The 23,806-nt window shown below is 46.2% G+C and overlaps 2 protein-coding genes across 2 annotated transcripts; both read right to left on the reverse strand.

Moving 5' to 3' along the window:
* Nucleotides 1–1,016: 1,016 nt before the first annotated feature.
* On the reverse strand, nt 1,017–2,003 carry LOC102455849 (olfactory receptor 6C74-like). The gene has a single exon (XM_025180171.2). It carries the CDS (start codon nt 1,998–2,000, stop codon nt 1,017–1,019), a length of 984 nt encoding a protein of 327 aa, XP_025035956.1. The 5' UTR covers nt 2,001–2,003.
* Nucleotides 2,004–20,384: 18,381 nt separating this feature from the next.
* Nucleotides 20,385–21,411, reverse strand: LOC102455110 (olfactory receptor 6C75-like). The gene has a single exon (XM_006114040.2). It carries the CDS (start codon nt 21,397–21,399, stop codon nt 20,455–20,457), a length of 945 nt encoding a protein of 314 aa, XP_006114102.2. The 5' UTR covers nt 21,400–21,411; the 3' UTR covers nt 20,385–20,454.
* Nucleotides 21,412–23,806: the final 2,395 nt, after the last annotated feature.

A 23,806-nucleotide genomic window follows, 5' to 3' on the forward strand; every position in this document is an offset into this window, starting at 1 on the left:
GGGAGGGGACGCAAACTTGATCCATCATGCAAAAGAAATAACGCTTGCCCACCAAAATGAAAAAATGCCTGCCTTACGCCAACCTGTCCTACACTATGGTAATGTTAACCCAAGGCTTTAGTTCACTCTTATATACCCCAACTTTATTTAACTCTCATATGTCCCCACACATCTGTACTGAAGGGTTTTCTCTCAAAATAACCACCTCTTAACAGCATCTGTTATATCAAAATAGCGCTATTTTGAAATAGCGCCATAACGCAACTATGCAAATGAAGCATGGGATATTTAAATCCCGGCTTCATTTGCAATTTCAAATGTCTTCATTTGCATCCCTGTCTGGAAAGAGGATGCAAGTGTAGGCATACCCTCACAGATCTACACCGAATACTACTCAAAGTTATCCATTCGGTCTGGGGGCAACACTTTTCATCTGCATCTAGGAGGTGTAATCGAGAACAGAGAATCCAAACCCTGGGAGAATTCAGTGGGGGTGGAAGAAACCCAAAACGGCTCAAAAGACATTAAACTCTTTGTAGAATTTGATCAGTAGCGTTCATGAGAAGAGTATTTTACTGAACCACATGTCTGGAAAAAAGCCCTGTTTTGAAAAAGAGCATTTCTAACCATATCAAATGCTGTAGAATGCAAGAAATGAAGCAAGCAAGCAAGCAAAAAAGCAAGAATATCTTTCTCTCTCTCTCTCTCTGTCTCTCAAGGATACAGATGAACCATACCTAAGGATACATCCGGACTACAGAGCTTTTCAAAAAAGTGGACATGTTTTTCTGGCATCCCTGGAAAAACCTTGTTTTAAGTGGAAGAAGGGATGTTCTGAAAGACTGTTTTTTTCCAACATTTGTACCTGTGTAGACGGGCCAAATGTTGGAAAAGCATCTTTTGGAAGAAAAACAGAAAACGATATGCAAATTGTGGTTCCCAATTTGCATATCTTTTTCCGACTTTTCTTTGCAGTGTAGAGACAGCCTAAGAAACTATACAAGATTATCTCTATTTTAGTATATACTGAAAATTGTCAGATTCCATTGCCCGTTTCTGATAGCAACTAATTTATGGACAGCTCTTCTCAAGCACTCCTTGACCTCCTTGTTTCTCAAGCAGTAGATGACGGGGTTGATCATTGGAGTCAGGACGGTGTAGAAGACAGAGAATATTTTATGAAGGATTTTAAGAGTGGTGGCTGTTGGAACCACATAGACAGTGATCACAGTCCCGTAGTAAATTGTCACCACAATGAGGTGGGAGGAGCAGGTGGAAAAGGCCTTTTGCCTCCCGGAGCTGGACGGGATCCTCAGGATGGTGGTGATGATACACACGTAGGACGTCAGGGTCAGTAGACAGGGCACAAGTGACCCAACAGCAGCGAGAGTAAATGCCAGCAGCTGCAGAATCAGGGTGTCATCACAGGACAGTTTTAGGATGGGTGAAAAATCACAAAAGAAATGATCAATTTCTTTGGAATCACAGAACGTTAATTGCCACACGAAAATAATTACTATGGTGCAGCTCAGAAAGCTACTTATCCAGGCCCCTGCCACTAGCTGGCCACACACCCGGTCGTTCATCAGAGCAGCGTAGCGGAGGGGTTGGCAGATGGCTAGATACCGGTCGTAAGACATGACCGCGAGGAGCAGATTTTCTACAGTTGATATGACACCAAAGAAATATAATTGCATGATGCAGCCCTTAATTGAAATGCTTCTGTCTTCTGTCAGGAGACTGGTCAGCAGCCGGGGCAGGAAGGTGGTGCTGTAGCAGATCTCCAGGCAGGACAGGTTCCCCAGGAAGAAGTACATGGGGGTGTGAAGGTGCTGATTGGCCACCACCAGTGCCACGATGAGAAGGTTCCCAGCCAAAGTCACAAGGTAGATCAGTAGGAAGAGCAGGAAGAGGAGGGGCTGCAGTTCAGGGTCGTTACCAAACTCTAAGAGGATGAATTCCACAATAGGTGTTTGATTCCTTCCTTCCGATTTCTCCATCGTATGTATCTAGAAAATGAAAATGCTGATGGAGTAAACACAATCAGGCTGTGCTTTTCCTTATACAGGCAGTCCCCGGGTTACGTACAAGATAGGGACCATAGGTTTGTTCTTAAGTTGAATTTGTATGTAAGTCAGAACTGGCTCCAGATTCAGCTGCTGCCACTGAAACTGACCAGGGGCTGACTACAGGAAGCGGGAGGCAGAGTTGCTCTGCCCCCAGCTTCCTGGAATCAGCCTGATCAGTTTCAACAGCTACTGAATCTGGAGCCTGGGACAGAACAGCTGGGGCGCTGCACGGTAGGTTCCCACAGGACCAACCCGACAGCACCCCAGCTGCTCTACCTGAGGCGACCAACAACAAAAGCCTGGTCTGCTGGGGGGGGGCGCACTAGCTGCACCCCCTCCCCCCCCAGCAGACCAGGGAGACCCGAGCAAAGCCTCACAGGTCTTTGCTCCTGTCCCCCTGGTCTGCTGGGGGGGTCCAGAAAAGCCGCTGGACCCCACCAGCAGACCAGAGACACCCAAGCATAGCCGCCGCCTAGGCGGCTTTGCTCGTAAAGCTGCCCAGGTGGCCACTTTGCTCGGGTGTCCCTGGTCTGCTGGGGGGGGGGGGTCCAGCGGCTTTGCTGGATCCCCCCCAGCAGACCAGAGAGACCGGAAGAAGTGGTGACCCGCCGCCCGTGAGCTCCAGGGCGAGAAAAGCCCTGTTCGTAAGTGCAGATCCAACATAAGTCGGATCCACGTAAGTCGGGGACTGCCTGTACTGGAGTAGGTAACCCATCTCTCCTGTGGAAAAACAAAGTTGTCAATAAACTGAGGAAGCCTCATCTCGTGAAGAGGTCGAGCTTCCAATATAGGTGAACCAAGAGCATGGAGCCCTACTGAATTACCGAAATGTCCCATCTAACGCTCCTGAGATGTATATAAAGACTTTTCACCGGGAGGGGGGTGGGGAGTGTTGGAATACCTAGATCTGTGTCATATCAGCAAATGCAGAAGAAATACAAATCACTCCATCGCAACGGAAGGGTACCATGGGTCTCTCCACCACACACCTGGAAGGTCTGATTCTGAGTGTGGGTGCGGGCATGTTCAAAGCTTTGATCAGTCTGGTAGGAGAACATTAGCCATGTGAACAGGGCAAACTCATAGGCACTTGTTTGGTGCCACCACGAGGGCACGTACCTACGATCTCAGATGGGATTGGGATTGGGTGGCTTGTGTGTGCTACACTGCTATTTTTGGCACAGTAGCTCGATCAAAGATAACATGGGTACGCCTCCCACAGCAGAAAATCCCAGTACCCAGATGCAGTATAGACGTGCCCTGGAAGGCACAGACCCAAACACCAAAGAGCCTGTGGCCTATAGGAAGGTGGATCCCTCTCTCCTCCATCAAAGCAGATTCAAAGAGAAGTTTGCACCACTTGACAGATGAAACCAAGCAGCAAACCACCCTTGAAAACCCTGAAACACACGACCCCGGCAAGTTCCTGATCACATTGACGAGAGTTGAAATTGCATCGCCGTCCTGTGGGCGTACACAAGCAGAACTGGGATGGGAATGCAACCCCACCTAAAGATGTATAAGAAAAAGAAAAAAAGAAAACAGTCGAGAGGGAAACAAGAATTGAGAATGTGCCGGTAGAGAAATTTAAAAGAAAATGGAAAAAAAGAAAGAGATGTATTGAAAAAAGAAGCTAAAAAGAAAGAGAGAGAGAGAGAGAAATTGCTTATTTGTTATACTTAAATGAATCACACGAGATCTTGTATAGGGGAAAAGGCAGTACGCCGCATTTATGGAGAATACAACAGTTGCATATGCTTTTCAATCATTCACACTCAAACACCATACACACACACAGTCCAGAGTCTGGATCAATCTAGTGGCCAGCTGGGGGCTGTCTGCCTAGGAAATACCCCGAGTCAGGTGTGTATAACCTTGGTCGTAGTAGGATCGGGCAGTAGGAGGAGGACTTAGCGATCCTCGCTCCAAACTGGAAGATACTAGGTGCATACACCCTCGGTCGTAGTAAGGCTGAGCACAAGAGGAGAATTTCGCGTTTCTCGTTCTGACCCTGCAAGGGATTTACATTTGACAAGGGGGGCTGTCTGGCTGGGGAAATACCCCGAGTCAACTATCGAAATTTGGTGTATGAACCCTCGGTATTAGGAGTGCCGAGTAATACTGAGGGAGGCTTAGCATCTCTCCCTCTCACCCACTCTCCCTTTGGCCCAGAGCGGGTTAAGATCAGCAGCAGGAGTGAGAAGAGGAATTTGTAAACCCCGGCATTGACACGGGCAAATATGGGATCTTAAGAAGTAAAGGAAAGATACCTTTAACAAGTATGAACAAATGCAGAAGCATAGTTTGGCAGTGGTAGTCTCAAATTAATGCTGCAGTAGGTTAATTGGGGAGCATATAAACAAAAGTTTGGGATAAAAAAGAGTCATCTAAGTGTAGCTGCAGGACAACTGGAGAAAGTGAGGGGAAAACTAAAAAGGAGAGTCAAGTTTTACAGGGCATGATAACAAGATGAACCCTGATGTAAGGTAGAGCCCCTCTGGATCATAGCTGTTGTATTAAAAGATTGTTTATGTGTGAAAGTGGCATGTATGTGTTGAGATAAGGTGTAAAAGTTATTGCTCAGAACCAGATGGCTGAAAAAGAAGGGTGAACGTGGGTGAAGACTAGATGACCTTGCATCAAAGAAGCCAACTATAACCACCAGTGCGTATCCATAATAAGGAGTTATTGGATTATTGGCAGATGGATGGCCTTAAGGTGGAGCTGGCACCCCCAAAAGACGATTGATTACAGGATGAGCTTTGGAGGTGTTTTGGTAACAAGAGATAACACTCCAGTCACAGGTTGACACAGCGGAATCCGTTGACTTCAACAGAGGAAAGGATTATAAAAGCAGGGTGCTTTGCTAAGGAACTTTGGTTTCGTCTTGCCACCAACTCCAGAGAAGCATCTGATTGATTGACCAACAAAGGCCCTGCTCTCCCTCTGTGTTGGATCTAGTTGGCCACTAGATTAATTCAGAATCTGGACTGGTAACTATAACACCATCTGGCAGAACTGTGTGTGTGTATGATGTTTGTGTGTGAATGATTGAAAAGCATATGCAACTGCTGTATTCTCAATAAATGCGGCGTGCTGCCTTTTCGCTTATAAACGATCTCGTGTGCTTTTTTAAGCATAACATATTTCCCCCAAATATTATGAGCAATAAAATACAGATATGACTCAAGAGAAGCAGCACATCCTTGCTGTTAAAGGAGAGGCATCAGAGCCAATAAGTCTGAAATCTCTTCCTCGCTTTTTCCCTACATACTTTATCATGTGTTCTACCTTCCAATCTATTCATCCACTGATTTACGATACACCCATGTCAATTACGTCAACACTAAGAGGGACACCCCAAAATGGAAATTTAGTATAAAACAGACAGAGAGAGAGAGAAATAAAAGTTATTTTGTTCTGAAATTTTTACAAGCAATAAAACTCCCAGCATGAAAAATAAACTGCACAACTGAGAAGTGAATATACTAGATCCATTCACGGAGGATGAATCTGTATGTGGATGTCCGGGATGCGTAATGCTACTGTCCATAATCTCTGTTTTCCACAAGTTGGGAATAGGAGACGGGATCACTAGATAAGTACCTCTTCTGTTCACTTGATTATTTCTTCTGTTCATTCCTTCTAGGACATCTGGAATTGGACGTTGTCTGAAGACAGGCTATTGGGGTAAATGGTCCTTCCATCTGACCCAGCTGCGCCATTCTTATGGTCTTATATTCTGAATCTGAGAGCCAAGTGTAGTGCCTATCTTTAAAAAAGGGAAGAAGGAGAATCCAGGGAACTATAAAAATGTCAGCCTCACCACAGCCGCTGGAAAGCGAGCAATCCTTGGGTGTGTCTAGACTACACGGTTTTGTCCACAAAACTCTACCTGCGTCTACACTACCACCGAGTTCTGTCGACATAATGTCAACAGAACTTGGCAGTTTTGTCAACGGCGGTCAACCTCATTCTACAAGGTATAACGCCTTTTGTCGACAGAGTTCTGGTGACTGAAGGCGTTATTGCATCTACACTGTCCTTTGTGTCTACACTTTCATGTCGACAAAGCGGCTTGCTTTTATTTCTGGATGTCATCTAGATCAGTGGTCCCCAACCTTTTGGGGCTGCTGGGTGCCTGGGGGCAGCACTGCACATGTGTTGCATGCCCAGGGCGGGGTCCGTGAATGCGCTGGGCACCCAGGGCCTGGAGCACAAGAATGGCTCGGGCTGGCCCTGGTCACTAGGCAGGCACACATAAATGCCATGGCGGGTGCCATGGCATCTGCAGGCAATGCATTGGGGCCACTGATCTAGATGCTCTTTGTCGACAAAGTCTCTGTCGACCAAAGCCTGTAGTCTAGATGTACCCGTTGATACATTCATTCTGAAATGCTAGAAGGGCAACTTGTGGCCCACTATAACCCCTAGGGTACGTCTAAACTACATGCCTCTGTCGTCAGAGGCATGTAGATTTGTTGTTTTGGAAAAGGCAAATGAAGCCGCGATTTAAATGACCGCTGCTTCATTTAAATTTACATGGCTGCTGCGCTGAGCCGACAAACAGCTGATCAGCTGTTTGTCCGCTCAGCGCGCTAGTCTGGACGTTCCCCTGCCGACATCAAAGCCCTTTGTCGGCAGCCCCGGTAAACCTCATCCCACGAGGAATAACGGGGCTGCCGACAAAGGGCTTTGATGTCGGCGCGGGAGCGTCCAGACTAGCGCGCTGAGCAGACATACAGCTGATCAGCTGTTTGTCGGCTCAGCGCGGCAGCCATGGAAATGTAAATGAAGCCGCGATCATTTAAATCGCGGCTTCATTTGCCTTTGCCTGTGTGTCTAATCTACATGCCTCTGACGACAGAGGCATGTAGTCTAGACACAGCCTATCTGTCGAAAAAGTCTCTGTCGACAAAAGCCTGTAGTCTAGACGTACCCGTTGATACATTCATTCTGAAATGCTAGAAGGGCAGGAACAGACAACATGGAGTCACCAGGGCAAGTCATACCTGACCAACCTGACTGCCTTCTATAATGAGAAAGCTGGCTCTGTGTACATGGGCAAAATGCCGTGCCCTGGTCAAAACACCAACCAGTACGAATTTGTTACCTGCTTCACCTGCCCTGAATGTGAAGAGGGCGAGGCACACTTGTGCTAATCTGACTGAAGCTTTCCCCCAGATACATCACTTTGAGGCACACCACTTTAGGTGAGACTAAAAAAAAAGCTGAGAATCTGCAAACAACACATTTTAAGGGATAATACGGGAGCGCAAATAGATGAAAGCAGAGTCAGTAAAATGCAAATAAAGCGAAACACCCTGGTTCTATTGACAATGTAGGAGCCATGTCTCACCCTGAGTGATGAAACCAGCTGTTCGGCCAATTCTTAAGGCTGCATTTGCTTTGCTGCTTGGGTTTCTCAGGTTTCACAGGCTAGAAATCCCGTTAGCCTGCATCCAGCACTTCCCTCAGTTCAGAGTTCGTTCCCCAGTTTCTTTCCAGGAGTCCTCTTGTGTGGGGAATGAAGAAGGACCGATGAGCGCAGTCCCCGCCTTATATGGCTTTAGCATGGGGCGGGAACCTTTGTTTCAAAGCTTGGTTCCCAGACCAGTGTGTGGAAAAACACAGACATGCCAAGATGGAGTCCAGAGACACGGGGCCTGCTCCCCTGCCCTTGAAGAGCCAAAGCGACGATTAATTACAGGCTCTCTGGAGTGTCATTAGCAAGGCTCATTATGTGGGAGGCAAACTTCTCCTCAGGCCTATTGTTTCCCCTCATGAATCATTACCCTTAATAGGCCCTTCACAAAGAACAATCTAGACAGCAAGTCTCCTCCCTCCTGTGAGTGACCAGGCGTAACTATGTTAGGGTCACTATTCAGCGCTTCAGACACAAAAATGACACCTGCGCTCGAAGAGGAAAAGCACACTCAGGAAATCATGACTTTTCCAACGACGCCTTACATTGCCTGTCTTGAGCCAAACCACAAAATCCCACCATCATCAAAGCCCTTTGAGGAATATAGTGTGATGTGTCGCAACATCTACCTTAATTTACTTTCCACCGGGAGCAAATAAGAGAACCTGTTCTTTCTTTATGGGGGATGTATTTTTCTTCATGAACCAAGATTATTTCATTTTTACTGTGCTGTTTTATCTTTCATACTGGTGCTCTATTGCCATCTGCATTCTAACCGTAACCCACCCTTCATTTTTTGAGACAGAATTACAGTTTTCTCATGGTGTTCTCCATTTTCTTCTTCTACTTATAGACTTCACATTTTCTCAGTTAACTGAGCTTTGGGTTCCTATGTCAATGCCTAGAAATTACAAAACTTCTTCACATATTTCTCTGTTATTTCTTTCACAGAAATTAATGTCTACCCTGGTTAGTAATTTCTAACCCTTCCCTTTACACAGCTGTTACCTCAGGGGTGCATCTGAGCTCATGTGTTTCCATCACAGAAATACCGAGCCAGGTTCCGATAAAAGACACACCCCTGGAGTGAGTGGAGTTACTCTCTATTTACACCAGCGGAACTCACATGAGAACTGGGGCAGTCTGCACATTCAGAGTTCTCTGGCATCTCACAATAATATATCATAAGAATACATGACTCAAAAGGAGAACACAGAAGCATTGGGCTACAGTTTTAACCCATCCGTGCGGCCCATGGACCAGAGGACCAGTCACAGAGCCCTTTGCGTTTAATTCCAAAAAACTCAGAGCCAGAGTTTTAAGGCTATTCATTTGCTGAAAGAGGCAGATCGGGAGTAGTGAGATTTTCAAAAGCAGCAGGAAGTGAGATGCAAAATAGGTGCCTAAATCTCATTATCAGGTCTCAATAGGACCCTCTCAACCTACACACAGTTGCTTACAAGCTCTGTAGGCATCTAAACTCACCTAACTTTCATAGAACACTAGACCTGGAAGGAGCCTCGAGAAATCATCAAGTCCAGTCCTCTGCCCTCCCGACAGGACAAAGCACCATCTAGACCATCATCCCTGACAGGTGTGTGTCCAACCTGCTCTTCAATATCTCCAGTGATGGAGATTCTGCAACCTCCGTTGGCAATTTATTCCAGCGTGTAACCACCCTGACAGGAAGTTTTTCCTAAAGTCCAAACTTTTATATTGGCCAGGGAGCTACAATGTAATGTTCCACGAGGAGTAACGGTAGTTCGAACTAGGAAGCCTAGTTCGAACTACCTAGTTTGTGCCGCGTGTAGCCGCGCGGCACGGGGTTCAAACCAGCCGGGATTTAAAAATGGCGGTGCCCGGCTTATGCAAATGAAGCCCGGGAAATTCAAATCCCGGGCTTCATTTGCAAGTGTGGTATGCCTACATTACCCTCCTACTTCGAAATAGGAGGGTTGTGTAGACATACCCTAAGTGATTAAGCAAAGCAGGGAAATGTATCAGGGCCCAAAAATGGGGAAGAACAAAGCCCCCAGGGAGACTCAATGCGATTTTATTTTTAACTCATTCTTTGTCAACACGGGTGAGAAATATTTCAGTGCGGATAGCACGTTTCAGTGAAGGGTGAGGGACGCCGCTGTGATGCTCAGCAGGCTGAGATCAGCAAAGTCAGCTAGAGCTCTGGGGTATTCATTTCCTACACATTTAAATTCATTCATTTTGTTTTAACTCTTGTTTCTACAGATTTGGGTCAGATGAAGGAAGGTGAGTCCTAGGAGCTATGAAAATTGTGGCTGGACATTTTCAGTCTGCATTTCATACTTGAATCTATATCCATATTGATATTCAAATCAATAGAGATATGAATATTTTAACGTCCCCTCGACCCTACAAAGACATATGAAGAGGCAGAACTTTCCACATGGCAGGAAACTGACACACCCAACCCTACACCGACTTGAATTTTTTTTTGTTTTCGGAGTTACAGATCTGCATAGAATACCACTCAGAATTCTCCACTTACTGGAGAGGCAACTTTTCCCGTCTGATTTTCAGAGGCGCAATATAAAACAAATGGCTGGAGACAGTGGAGAGGGGAAATTATTGTACTCAGTAGGAGTGGAACAGTCCCAGAATCAATCAAAGGATTTTAAGCTTCTTGCAGAATTTGTTGCTAGTGCCTATGTCCTAAGCAACAAAGCAGAGAGCTTTCATGAAAGAAATGACTTTTCCATAAAAGGGATGCAAATTAGACACAGTGCAATTGCAAATGAAGTGGGGATTTAAATCTTCCCTGCTTCATTTGCATAAACATGGCTGCCGCTTTTTTCCAGCTCGGGGCTTTGCCGGCCAAAAGCGCCAGTCTAGATGGGGATCTTTCGGAAAATAAAGCCTTTTCCGAAAGATCCCTTATTCCTTTTTTTAAGAATGAAGTATGAAGAATGCCTCTTGTAGTAATATCTGTTGCTTGAAGAAATGTGTGTTAAATGTTTGAAGGACGAATGCTCCAAAAGTGGGTGGGTAGGTGGAAGGAAGAAAGGCTACGTCTAGACTGCACTGTTAAATTGAAAAAACATACGCAATTTGAAGTACGCACATTGCGTATCTTTTTCCGATTTACTTTCAAAAGAGGCATTTCTGAGAATTTGGAATGTGTACACGCACCAACTTTTAGAAAAAAGTGCTCTTTCGGCATATCCCTTTTTCCTCATAGAACAAGCTTTCCGGGGATGGCGAAAAAGCATGTCCACTTTTTAAAAATATTTTTTTTTAAAGTGGACGCATTTCTTGGATGTGGTATTGATTTTCCGGGATACCTCTGGTATCCCGAAAAAGCAATGCAGGCTAGATGTAGCAGAAGGAAGGAAGGAAGGAAGGAAGGAAGGAAGGAAGGAAGGAAGGTCAAGAAGGGAAATCTATTCTCACACTCTCAGATGAGCCATCTGCTAAAATTTATCCTTTTAGATTCCAAGCCTGTTTCTAAGGGCAACCACTTTATGAACGGCTTTTCTCAGACAATCCTTGACCTCCTTGTTTCTCAGGCAGTAGATGATGGGGTTGATCATGGGAGTCAGGACTGTGTAGAAGATGGAGAATGTTTTGTGAAGGACGTTGGAAGCATTAACAGTTGGCACCACATAGACAGCGATCACAATCCCATAGTAAAGTGTCACCACAATGAGGTGGGAGGAGCAGGTGGAAAAGGCCTTTTGCCTCCCGGTGGTGGAAGGGATCCTCAGGATCATGATGATGATACAAACGTAGGATGCCAGAGTCAGTAGACAGGGCACAAGAGTCCACAGGGCAGCGACAATAAATGCCAGCAGATACAGAATCAGGGTGTCATCATAAGTAAGCTTTGAAATGGGTGAAATATCACAAAAGAAATGGTCAATTTCATTGGAATCACAGAACGTTAATTGCCACACGAAAATATTTACTACGGTGCAGCCCAAAAAGCTACTGATCCAGGCCCCGGCCACCAGCTGACAACACACCCGGCCGGTCATCAGTGCAGCATAACGGAGGGGCTGGCAGATCGCTACGTACCGGTCGTAAGACATGGCCGCGAGCAGCAGATTTTCTATAGCTGACATGACACCAAAAAAATGTGATTGCACAAAGCAGCCCTTAACAGAGATGGCTCTGTTCCCGGTGAGGAGACTGGCCAGCAGCCGGGGCAGGATGGTGGAGCTGTAGCAAGTTTCCACACAGGCCAGGTTCCCCAGGAAGAAGTACATGGGAGTGTGAAGGGGCCGATAAGCGACAATGAGCACAATGATGAGGAGGTTCCCGGCCACAGTCACAAAGTAGATCAACAGAAACACGGGGAAGAGCAGAGGCTGCAGTTCGCCGACATCCCCAAATCCTAGGAGGATAAATTCAGCAATAGGTGTTCGGTTTCTTCCTTCTGCTTTCTCCATCATCTGTAGCTAGGAAAAGAAATCCATGAACTATTGAGGGAGTAATTGTAGGCAGATTGTGACGTCAGTTACACTGTCTGCGAACTGGCGTAGTGGACTGCCCACCACCGCATCTTTCCACTAGAAACATCAAGTTGTCTTTAAACAGTGACAGACTCGAGTAGTAAATGGGTCGGACTTCCAATGGACGTGAACCAGGCGCATGGAACCCGATGGTATTACAGAAAGGTCCCATCTAACTCCCTTAACGTCTTGTAAACATGAAATACAGACCTATAGGCTGGAGGATACAAATATTTTCTTCCTATTAGGGTCAGATCAGCAAATGGAAAAGAAATAATAAAAATCACTAGAATGGAAGGGCAAGACTTTTTGAGTTCACCCCTGGTTACTTCTACCCGTGAGAAGTGAAATTCTCCGCTTGGGTAGACAGACATCTCCTAGATTTCCTCCAGTGAAGAAGATAAAATTACCTGTGTGAACATAGCAGCTCAGGCAGTTACTTCGAAGAGCCACCTGTCTCAGTCCCTAGGATCTCACATGAGATTGGCCCATCAGACTAACTAGTCTGAGCTGCTGGGGCCGCACTGCTATTTTGAGCTCAAGAGATTGTGTGTGTGGCTCTCCCGGAGCAGGAAATCGCACTGCCTAGATGCAGAACACATGCTCTATCATGCACAAACTGACATACCCAAGAGGCTGTGGTTTTCCTGACTGCAGAGACAGCTGTCCTGTATCACAGCAGATATACACCCTAGCTACGTCTATGCTGGCACCCTTTTCCGGAAATGCTTAAAACGGAACAGTTTTCCGTTATAAGTATTTCCGAAAAAATCGCGTCTAAATTGGCAGGATGCTTTTCTGGAAAAGCACTTTTTCCAGAAAAGCATCCGTGGCCAATGTAGACGCGCTTTTCCAGAAAAAAACCCCGATCGTCATTTTCGCAATCGGGGCTTTTTTGCAGAAAAGACTACTGTGCTGTCTACACTGGCCCTTTTCTGGAACAGTTTTTCCGGAAAAGTACTTTTGCCCGAATGGGAGCAGCATAGTTTTTCTGGAAAAACACTGACAATTTTACAGTAGATCGTCATTGCTTTTCCAGAAAAGCAAGTGGCCAGTGTAGACAGCTGGCAAGTTATTCCAGAAAAGCGGCTGCTTTTCCGGAATAAGTGGCCCAGTGTAGACACAGCCCCCCAGTTCTTATCTTAGTTACACAATCATAGAACTCCTGGGCAGGAAGAGACTTCAGGAAGCATTAAGTCCAACCCCCTACCCGAAGCATGACCAACTCAACTCAATCATCCCAGCCAGGGCTTGGTGAAGCCGGGACTGAAACACGTCTAGGGATGGAGATTCCACCCCCTCCCTAGGGAACCCATCCAAGTGCTTCCCTACCCCCTAGGGAAAGCGTTTTTCCTCATCTCCAACCTCCCTCATGGCATCTTGAGACCATTGCTCCTCATTCTGCCATCTGCTACCATTGAGAACAGCCTCTCTCCAGCCTCTTTGGAACCTCCCTTCAAGAAGTTGTAGGCTGCTCTCAAATCCCCCCTCACTCTTCTCTTCTGCAGACTAAAGAAGCCCAAATCCCTCAGCCTCTCCTCATAGGTCATGTGCTCCAGCCCCTGAATCATTTTCATCGCCCTCAATTAGATCCTCTCCTATCCGTCCACATCCTTTCTATAGTCTGGGGCCCAGAACTGGACGCAATACTCCAGGTGTGGCCTCCCCAGAGCCGAATAAAGGGGAATAATCACTTCTCTAGATCTGTTGAGAATGCTTCTCCTAATGCAACGGAATATGCCGTTAGCCTTTTTGGCTACAAGGGCTCCCTCTTCACTCATCTCCAGCTTCTCATGCACTAGAATCCCCAGGGCCATTTCTGCTGAATTCCTACTTAGCCGGTTGGTCCCCAGCTCGTAGCAGTGTGTTTTGCATCAGCTTTACATGGGTTTGCACAAGTGCAACTGTGATTTTTTAAAGAGCCTGAGGGAATTCGGTGCCCGACTAACCTTGAGTATCTCATTCATTTGGGATCCTAGCCTTTATAGGCTCTCTTGAAAATCCCCACGTTAGTACCCTATGGTCTGACTTGCTCTCAATATTCTCTTCACAAAAATAGCCAAGGATCCAAAACCTCTTCTAATGACACCATGGTTGGGGACCATTCCATGGATTTCTCACCTAAAAAGAATGTCTCAGGTTTGGGAATCTCCCTCACAGCCTCAGCTATGAAGACCCAAGCAAAGAATATTAATTTCTCAACAATGAACTTACCGTGTCTGAGTGCATCTCAATCATCCAGTGGCCTCACTGGTTGTTTAGCCAGCTTCCTGCTTCTGATGTATTTAAAAAACATTTTGCTCTTACTTTTTGAGGTTTTGGCTGGATGTTCTTCAAAGTGGACAGGGAGTGTTTATCCTTCCAGTAAATTTAAAATATATATTGTTTCGACTGGGGACATAGATCTGCATGTTACCTTGCTAACTGTGCATAGAACAAACTTCGTTCTGCAGAAGGATGGGAAAATGGTTGGAGGAAGCATGCGGTGAATATGGGATGGGAAAATTGGAGATGGATCTCTGTATTGTGGAAGATGAATGTGGTTTGTTTGGGTGTGGATGGAGCCATGTAGATGGAGCCATGTAGATTAGGCTGATCGGCAGAGGGAAATGAAGCCGCAATTTAAATAACCGTGGCTTTATTTAAATTTAAATGTCTGCTGCGCTCTGCCGACCAGCTGATCATCAGCTGTTTGTCGGCAGATCGGGGCAGTCTGGATGTGCCGCAGTTGACAGGGAAGCCTTTGTTGACCGGCACAGGTATGCCTTGTGAAACCAGGTTTCACGTCGACGGAGCCATGTAGTTTAGACACACCCTTCATAATGAGAGTGACCAGACGATATGCGATCCAATATCAACTTCAGAGAAAATAACTGTTGCCTTTGCCCCATCTGGGGAATGTCACAAAAATCCACTGACTGCCCCTTAGAGGAGTCTTTCCCTTCACTGCAAAGGACTTTGGATTTGGCTCATGAGTATCAGATCCAAGACGATACAGTGCGCGACCACAGTGAGCTAAAAATGTGCGTGCCCTATTTTCTCTCTACTTATAGGATGACACTTTATCCAGTAGAAGGCTGGTTGGGGATGGGAAATTGACTCACAGGGAAGTATTGATTAGGTGACATGCACAAACCAGACCAAGAGACAGCGTTCTCTTTTCAGTTAATACCGTGAGGCTTAGTGTTGATGAATTGTCGAGTAAATCACGTCACCCACCTTGGCTCATTATAAAATGTCTTCCACAGTCAAAATAATAATGTCCATCAAGCTCACTACTCTCAGCGAGTAATTCTGAGCTAGAGGACAGACGGGAGCAGGTTACAGGGAATGGATGATTTCATGGTTACTTGTTGTGTTCATTTCCTCCTGAGCCGCTGGTGTTGGTTTGTGTTGGAAGAGAGGATTCTGGGCTAGATGGAACTTTGGTCTCACCCAGTTTGACCATTCTTATGTTCTAATTTTGAGGGACATTCCCTGCTCTTTCTTAGGCCTGCTTTTCTATAGCCCACGAGGGATGGGTTTCCTTGGATGTGACATGGAACTCAAATACCACTGAAACCTCTGATGCACCCATCTGGGCTCCCTTTCACACTGTGCTGCTCTGGGAAGCTGCAGACTCGCGGCTAATCCGACACTTTTCCAACATTCACACAGGGAGGGACGCAACCAGATCCAGGTACACACTGGATCTCAGACCAATCTCTGCATGAACCAACAACCGAGAAACTACGGTAATGATAGCCACCAATTCCCCAGCTTGGGTCAGCAGTACTGCACAACCGAAGCCTTCGGAAAACACCGAGCTGTAGGACTTTCTTACCTAGTTCCCCTCTCCTTCAATGCGGAGAGGGCCATGCCCACTTGTACTACCCAGAGATCTTCCCCCGACACGTCACGGCAAGGCACACCGGTTTAGGTTAAACTACAAACAAGTTTATTAACCACAAAGGGTTGATTTTACGTAAGTATAAGTGGTAGCCAACAGATCGGAGAAGATTACCAGGAAATACACACAAACGCAAAGGATGTGTAATGCTTTCTTTAGACTAACAATTCAAGAGCACTTTCTCACCCTGATTGACGATACCAGCAAACTGGCAGATTCTCAAGACACGAGCTGCATTTCCTTTGCTGCTTGGGTCTCTCAAATTTCCATGCACGGGGTTGAAATCCCTTTCGCCTGGGTCCAGCACTTCTCCTTGGTAGGTCAGTGTTTGTAGTCCTCTTGCCTGGGGAGTGAAGTAGAACCGATGAGATCACTACCTGCCCTATATAGCTGTAGGCTAAGGTGGGAACCCTTTGTCTCTAACCCTGGCTCCCAGACCAGTGTGTGGAAAAACACAGATGTCCCCAGATGGAGTCTAGGGACACGGGGCCTGGTCCCCTGCTGTTGGAGAGTCACAACAACCAGGCTCACCAGGCCAGAGATACATTTCTCCTAAGGAGTAGTGTTTTCCCAAAAGCCTCATTAGCCTGAATAGGCCCTTTACAAACAACTCTCCGCACTGCGAGCATCTTCCCTAGTGGGAATGAATCAGGTGGTGTGGCATTGGAAATGCAGATGCCTAGTAAATATGCATACCTTTAGATTTAAAAAATGACACATGCATTTCATACAATAATCATCTCCCACAAATCATAACGTTCAAAGGACACACGATGTAACCCATCTTGCAGAAAATACATACGTCTTCTATAATCATATCCTTAGAATATACGGGACAGTCTGTCCATTTCTCTTAATAAGCTGTCCCATTAAAAAGAGGACAGATGGTCAGCCTAAGTGTCACACGTATAGAACGGGAAGTGACTGTGTAGGAAGGAGTCCTGCAGAACGGGATCTGGGGGGACGGACGACCACGAGTTAAATACGTGTCAACAGTGTGACGCTGTTGCAAAAAAAAAAAAAAAGCCAACATGATTCGGGGAGGCATGAACAGGAGTGTTGTGAGAAGTCATTCTTCCGCTCTACTCAGGCCTCAGTTGGAGAACTGTGTCCAGTTCTGGGACCCACATGTCAGGGAAGATGTGGAGAAATTGGAGAAGGTCTGGAGAACAGCAACAGGAATAAAGAAAGGTCTAGAGCTGTGGTCCCCAAGGCGGTGCCTGCGGGTACCATGGCACCCGCAGGAGCATTTATGTGCGCCCACCAAGTCTGCATTAGGCATACCCTAATGCAGGGATGGACTGGCCCAGTGCGACAGAGCCACCGGGCTCTGCACTCCTGCACCGGAGCCAGTAGGGGCGCTGCTGGCACTTACAACCCCGCCAGAAGACCCCACCGGGCCGAGGGACTCCGACAAGGAGGCTGGCAAGCTGACGCCGGCCTAGGAAGGTACCGGGCCAGGGGAAGGGAAAACGGGCATGGCTGAGAGAGGCGCGAGCATGCGCTGTCAACCCGGGTGGAGGCAGGGCTGCACCAGGGATGAAGTCACTTGTGGCACACTGGAGGGAGTGGTGCCCAGTCACAGAGCCCTTTGAGTTTAATTCCAAAAAACTCAGAGCCAGAGTTTTATTGCTACTCATTTGCCGAAAGAGGCGGATTGGAAGTAGTGAGATTTTCAAAGCAGCAGGGAGTGAGATGCAAAATATGGATTTGAGCTTCTAACCACCATAGGCGCCTAAAGCTCATTATCAGGTGTCATGATCATGAGGTTTAGCCACCAGCCTGGGGACTAAGGGGTTAACTATGTCCCTTACCTAACCAGGCAGATTCAGCCAATAGGAATGCCGGCAGGAATTTGAAACCTGGACAAAGGAATTTTGGGGTTTTTTCCCTCCTTTGTTCGGGCAGTTTTTGTCCAGCGATTGGCACAGCGTGCGAGTCAAGACGCGGATCGGTCGACAAGGGAAGCCTTTGTCGACCACTCCCTTATGCCTCGTAAAACGAGGTTTACAGGAGCAGTCAACAAAAGCTTCCCTTCTCAACCGATCCGTGTCTTGACTCGTGCTGTGCCGACGATCAGCTGAACCGGCATAGCACGGCGGCCATTTTTATTTTAATGAAGCTGGGGATATTTAAAACCTGGCGTCATTGACCATTTTGGGTAGTCTAATTTACATGCCTCTGGCAACAGAGGCATGTAGTCTAGACATATGCTAAGTTCCTGGCCCATGGTGAATTTCTCCTCCATGAGTATATTATTTTGTGACTGTTCCATCTAGTCACTATGCTTGCAACAGGAATATGGTGGTGATAATAAAAGTTCTGTCTCTTTTCTTTTTATTAACCTGGTATTGGTTAATTTTGGCATCCTGGTTCGTACTTTAGAAGTGAGATTTCCCAAGTAGTCTTTTCCTGGTTGCTTTATTAATATTTGGGTGGTGACAGTGGAGAATTTATCCCCAAAATCTAGGTTGTTAAGATTTTGGGGAAAGCTTTATACCAAAGCCTGGTAGATAAGGCTTTGGGGTACTTTTGCGGGCCCCCACTTATGCATTTATCGTGCCAGAGTGGGGAAGGAGCCATGACATCGGGTCTCAGCCACTACTCAGTTGCTCACAAGCTCTGTAGGCATCTAAACTCACCTAACAACCTCCTCTTCGCAGTCAAATTCCCTAGGATGCTTCGTTTTCTATCCAAGGGCAGGCAAAGCCTCCGACCAGATGTCAGGACACTCACTTCACAGGATTCCTTCCACCTAACTCACCCAAAGGACCAACCTGGTAGATGAGCTCACACCAAAGGTTGGGGTGGAAGAAGGGACTAGCTCGCACTTTTAGCTCAGTGGTTACGATGCTCAGTTGAGATGTGTCAAGTATCAGAGGGGTAGCCGTGTTAGTCTGAATCTGCAAAAGCGACGAGGAGTCCTGTGGCACCTTATAGACTAACTGAAGTGTAGGAGCATAAGCTTTCGTGGGCAAAGACCCACTTCGTCAGATGCATGTCTGACGAAGTGGGTCTTTGCCCACGAAAGCTTATGCTCCTACACTTCAGTTAGTCTATAAGGTGCCACAGGACTCCTCGTAGTTGAGATGTGTGTTTCCCTGTAGCCAAATAGGTTAATGGCCTTTTGGGGTGCATTAGGAGGAGCATTGCCAGCAGATCTGGAGAAGTGATTATTCCCCTTTATTCAGCACTGCAGAGGCCACAACTGGATTATTGTGTCCAGTTCTGGGCCCTTTGTTACAGAAAGGATGTGGCTGCATTGGAGAGGGTCCAGCGGACAGCAACCAAAATGATGAGGGGGCTGGAGCACATGCCCTATGAGGAAAGGCTGAGGGAGTTGGGTTCGTTTAGTCTGCAGAAGAGAAGAGTGAGGGGGGATTTGAGAGCAGCCTGCAACGTCCCAAAGACGAGTTCCAAAGAGGATGGAGAGATACTGGTCTCAGTGGTGGCAGATGGTAGAACAAGGAGCAATGGTCTCAAGTTGCAGCGGGGGAGATCTAGTAGGACAAACTATTTCCCTGGGTGGGTGGTGAAGCACAGGAATCATTCTGGAGTCACCAAATCAACTACTCACCCAAACAAAGCCTGACACATGAAACCACAACATATATATATTTCCCTCTGTCCAGCCCGTTCTGGCCCTGCATCAGGGGACAGCAGGAGGTTGGGGTGGTGGTCAGGGGAACAATGATATTTCTGGCATGTAACAGGGCCAAAAAATTTGGAAGAACAAACCCAGCAGGGAGTCTCAATGCGATTTTATTTTTAACTCATTTTTTGTCAAACACGGGCGAGAAATATTTCTGTGCGTAAAACGCATTTCTGTCTGGGGCGAGGAACACCATTGACGCTTGGCATTCATTTCATGTTAACTCTTTCATTTCTCGATTTGGATGTGAGGAAGGAAGTTGAGTCCTCTGAGCTTTGAAAATTGTGGCTGGACATTTTCTGTCTGCATTTCATATACTTGTATTGATATCCGTATTGATACCTGAATCAATAGAGATATGAATATTTTAATGTGCCCTTGACCCTACTAAGATGTATGACAGGCAGAACTTTCCACATGGCAGGAAACTGAGACGCCCAACCCTATACCGACTTTAATGTTTTTGTTTACAGAGTTACAGATCTGTATAAAATGCCACCTAGAATTCTTCACTTACTGGAAAGGCAACTTCTCCCATCTGATTTTCAGAGGCATGATCGAAAAGAGATGGTCGTGGTGTCCATGGACTAAGCAATGAAGCAGAGAGCTTTAATGAAACTAGTAATTAAAAAGCCCACTTTGCATAAAGAAAGTATCTTATGTGTATTAAATGTATCAAGAATGCTCCAAAAGTGAGAGAAAGAAAGAAAGAAAGAAAGAAAGAAAGAAAGAAAGAAAGAAAGAAAGAAAGAAAGAAAGAAAGAAAGAAAGAAAGAAAGAAAGAAAGAAAGAAAGAAAGAAAGAAAGAAAGAAAGAAAGAAAGAAAGAAATCATGTTGTTCTCAAGGACTCAAATGGGCCATAGAAAAGAAATCTCTGATCATCTCTATTTCAATGTACGTTAACATTTGTGTGTAAGATTCTATGACTGGTTCAGAAAGCAACCAGCTTAAAAATTAGTTTCTTCAGGGATTCGTTCACCTCCTTGTTTCGCAGGCAGTACACAATAGGGTTGAGCAGGGGAGTCAGGACCGTGTAGAAGACAGAGAATACTTTGCTTAGGATCTTGGGAGTGTTGGCTGTGGGAACCATATAGACCGTAGTCACGGTCACATAGAAAATGGTGAGCATAATGAGGTGAGAGGAGCAGGTGGAAAAGGCCTTTTTCCTGCCAGAAGTGGAAGGGATTTTCAAGATGTTGCTGATGATACAAGTATAGGACGCCAGGGTCAGGAGACAGGGCACCAATGTCCACATGATAGCAATAATAAATGTCAACAGTTTCAGAGTCTGGGAGTCATCACAGGACAGCTCTAGCATGGGGGAGAAATCACAAAAGAAATGGTCAATCTCTCCAGAACGACAGAATGTCGACTGCAACAATAAAACCATCCCCGTGGTGCATGTTGTCAAGCTACTCATCCAGGACCCCGCCACTAGCTGGCAACACACCCGGCCGTTCATCAGCACAGGGTAACGGAGGGGCTGGCAGATCGCTAGATACCGGTCGTAGGACATGGCCGTGAGCAGCAGAGACTCTGCGGTCGACATGATACCGAAGAAATACAATTGTACCATGCAACCCTTCACAGAGATGGTTCTGTCCCCAGTCAGGAGACTGGCCAGGAGTTTGGGCAGCAAAGTGGAGATGAGGCAGGTCTCCAACCAGGACAAGTTCCCCAGTAAATAGTACATGGGGGTGTGGAGGTGCTTATCGGTCACTATCAGCAGAACCACGAGGATATTCCCGGCCACAGTCACAAGGTAGATCACTAGAAACAGCAAGAAGAGGAGGGGTTGCAGTTCAGGGCCGTTCCCAAATCCTAAGAGGATGAATTCCATAATGATTGTTTGATTTCTTCTTTCTGCTTTCTCCATAATACGTATCTAGAGAAGAAAAACCTGGGAAATAATTATGAAATACACACTCTCATAGGATCATAAGAACAGCCAGACTGGGTCAGACCAACGGCTCATCCAGCCCAGCGTCCTGTCTCCCCACAGTGGCCAACGCCAGGTGCCTAAGAGGGAGGGAATACAACAGGGAATCCTCACAGATGGTTTGAAAAATAACACACACAGAGAAGGATCCAGTAAGCCAGGTAAATTCAGGAAGGGTAAGTCCATCGGTAAGGATTAGTCAGGAGCTAATTCTGTCTTACAGTGGGCAATTAAACGGCGGTGGCTCGCCCTGGTGGGCCGCTGATGCTATATTTATCCACACCTCCACAGGTACAGGCGATATCAGCTCCCAATTGCCGAGAACAGCGATCCATTGTCAACAGGAGCTGCGATCCCCTGTACCTGCAGAGGCACAGGTAAATCCGGCAGTGTGGGGGCCTGCCAGGGGCTAACCCTGCAACACTGGATCCGGCCCAGGGGCCAATATTTGCCCACCCTTGCCCTACACTCTGTTTGCCAAAACTTGGGAACGGGTAACGGGGAATGGGTCACGGGATGATCAGCTGTTCTAGTCATCCCCTTTGGAACACCTGCTATTAGCGACCATCAGGGGAGAGGCCACAGGCCTAAATGAACCTTCGGTCTGAGCCAGTAGGACCGTTCTTATATGCTAAATCTGAGAGCCAGAGATGGCTCTTTCGTAGGCAGAATTTTCTGTGTGCCAACTATTTGTATTAACTTTCCCCCTGGATTGAACACACAATCTTTCTGACATGACAGATTCCTTAGCAGGTACTTTTCTAAATCCGAGTACACTGAAACCTTTGTTATCCGGCACTCTGTTAACTAGAAAACGTTGTTAACTGGCATTGCCCCCAGCCACAGTACTGTCACATCTTCAGGTGCACAGGCCTGTCTTGGTTTGCCATGAGTGGCTTCACAATTTTTTATTTAAGAAATACTAATCATCTTTAACTCAAAATAAAAATAGTAATAGAGTAATCCAATATTCCACTTGAAGATGGATTACAAGCGATTAGAAACACTATCCGAGAGGTTATCACAGCTAATCTGGTAGCAGACCTGTGTAACTTTGTTCCTACTCACAATTATATCCAATTTGGGGACAACTTATACCTCCAAATCAGCGGCACAGCCATGGGTACCCACATGGCCCCACGGAACACTAGCATCCTTACTGCTGACTTAGAATAATGTCTCCTCAAATGCTGTCCCCTATTATCCCTCCTTTATTTACGCTACATCAATGACATCTTTATGATTTGGACCCATGGCCAAGAAACACTGGACGCATTTCACAGAGACTTTAACCTACACCCCACCATCAATCTCAGCCTGGACCATTCTACACGAGAGATCCATTTCCTGGACAGCACAGTACAAATCACTGATGGCAAAATCAATACCAGTCTCTACAGAAAACCTACTGACTACTACACTTACCGACATACCTCCAGCTTTTATCCTGGATACACCACACGATCCATCATCTATAGTCAAGACCTTAGATACAACCGCATCTGCTCCAAGCCCACTGACAGAGACCAAAAACTTCAAGATCTCTACCAAACATTTTTCAATTACCCACCGGGGAAATAAAAAAAAAAACAAATTGAAAGAGCCAGATAAATACCCAGAAATCAGCTACTTCTAGATAGGCCCAAGCAAACCAACAATAGAACACCACTTGTCATCACCTAGAGCCCACAACTTAAACCCGTCCAACGCATTATCAGGAACCTACAACCTAGACTGGAACAGGATACTACACTCCGATAGGCTCTGAGTGACAGACCTATACTCTCCTTTAGACAACCAGCTAACCTCAGGACGATACTTACTAACAACCACAAGACACACCACATCAATACTAACCCTGGAACTTTCCCTTACAACAAATCTCATTGCTAACTTTGTCCACATATCTACTCTGGTGACACCATCACTGGACTTAGCCATGTCAATTATACGATCAAGGACTCATATTCCTGTTCGTCCAACAATGTGATTTATGCCATCATGTGTCAGCAGTGTCCCTCTGCAATGTATATTGACAGACTGCTCAGTCACTTCGCCAAAGAATCAATGCCCACAAATCAGACCTCAGACATTTTCACAGAGCAAAACCTGTTAGTCTACGTTTTAATCTACCTGGGCATTCCCTTGAAGACTTCACAACGTGCGTCTTATTTCAAAGAGACGTTAACACCACATTACAGAGAAAAACTTCTGAACTTTCATTCATGCTTAAATTGTACACGCTATGAATGGGCCTTAATAAAGATGCTAATTACGTTACACATTACAAAGACAGCTTCCCCACCTATTGATAGTCCTAGTAACTCCAAATTAGCCACTCATT

This window comes from Pelodiscus sinensis, chromosome 30, assembly GCF_049634645.1.
Source record: "Pelodiscus sinensis isolate JC-2024 chromosome 30, ASM4963464v1, whole genome shotgun sequence".
In the NCBI taxonomy this organism is placed as follows: domain Eukaryota; kingdom Metazoa; phylum Chordata; order Testudines; family Trionychidae; genus Pelodiscus; species Pelodiscus sinensis.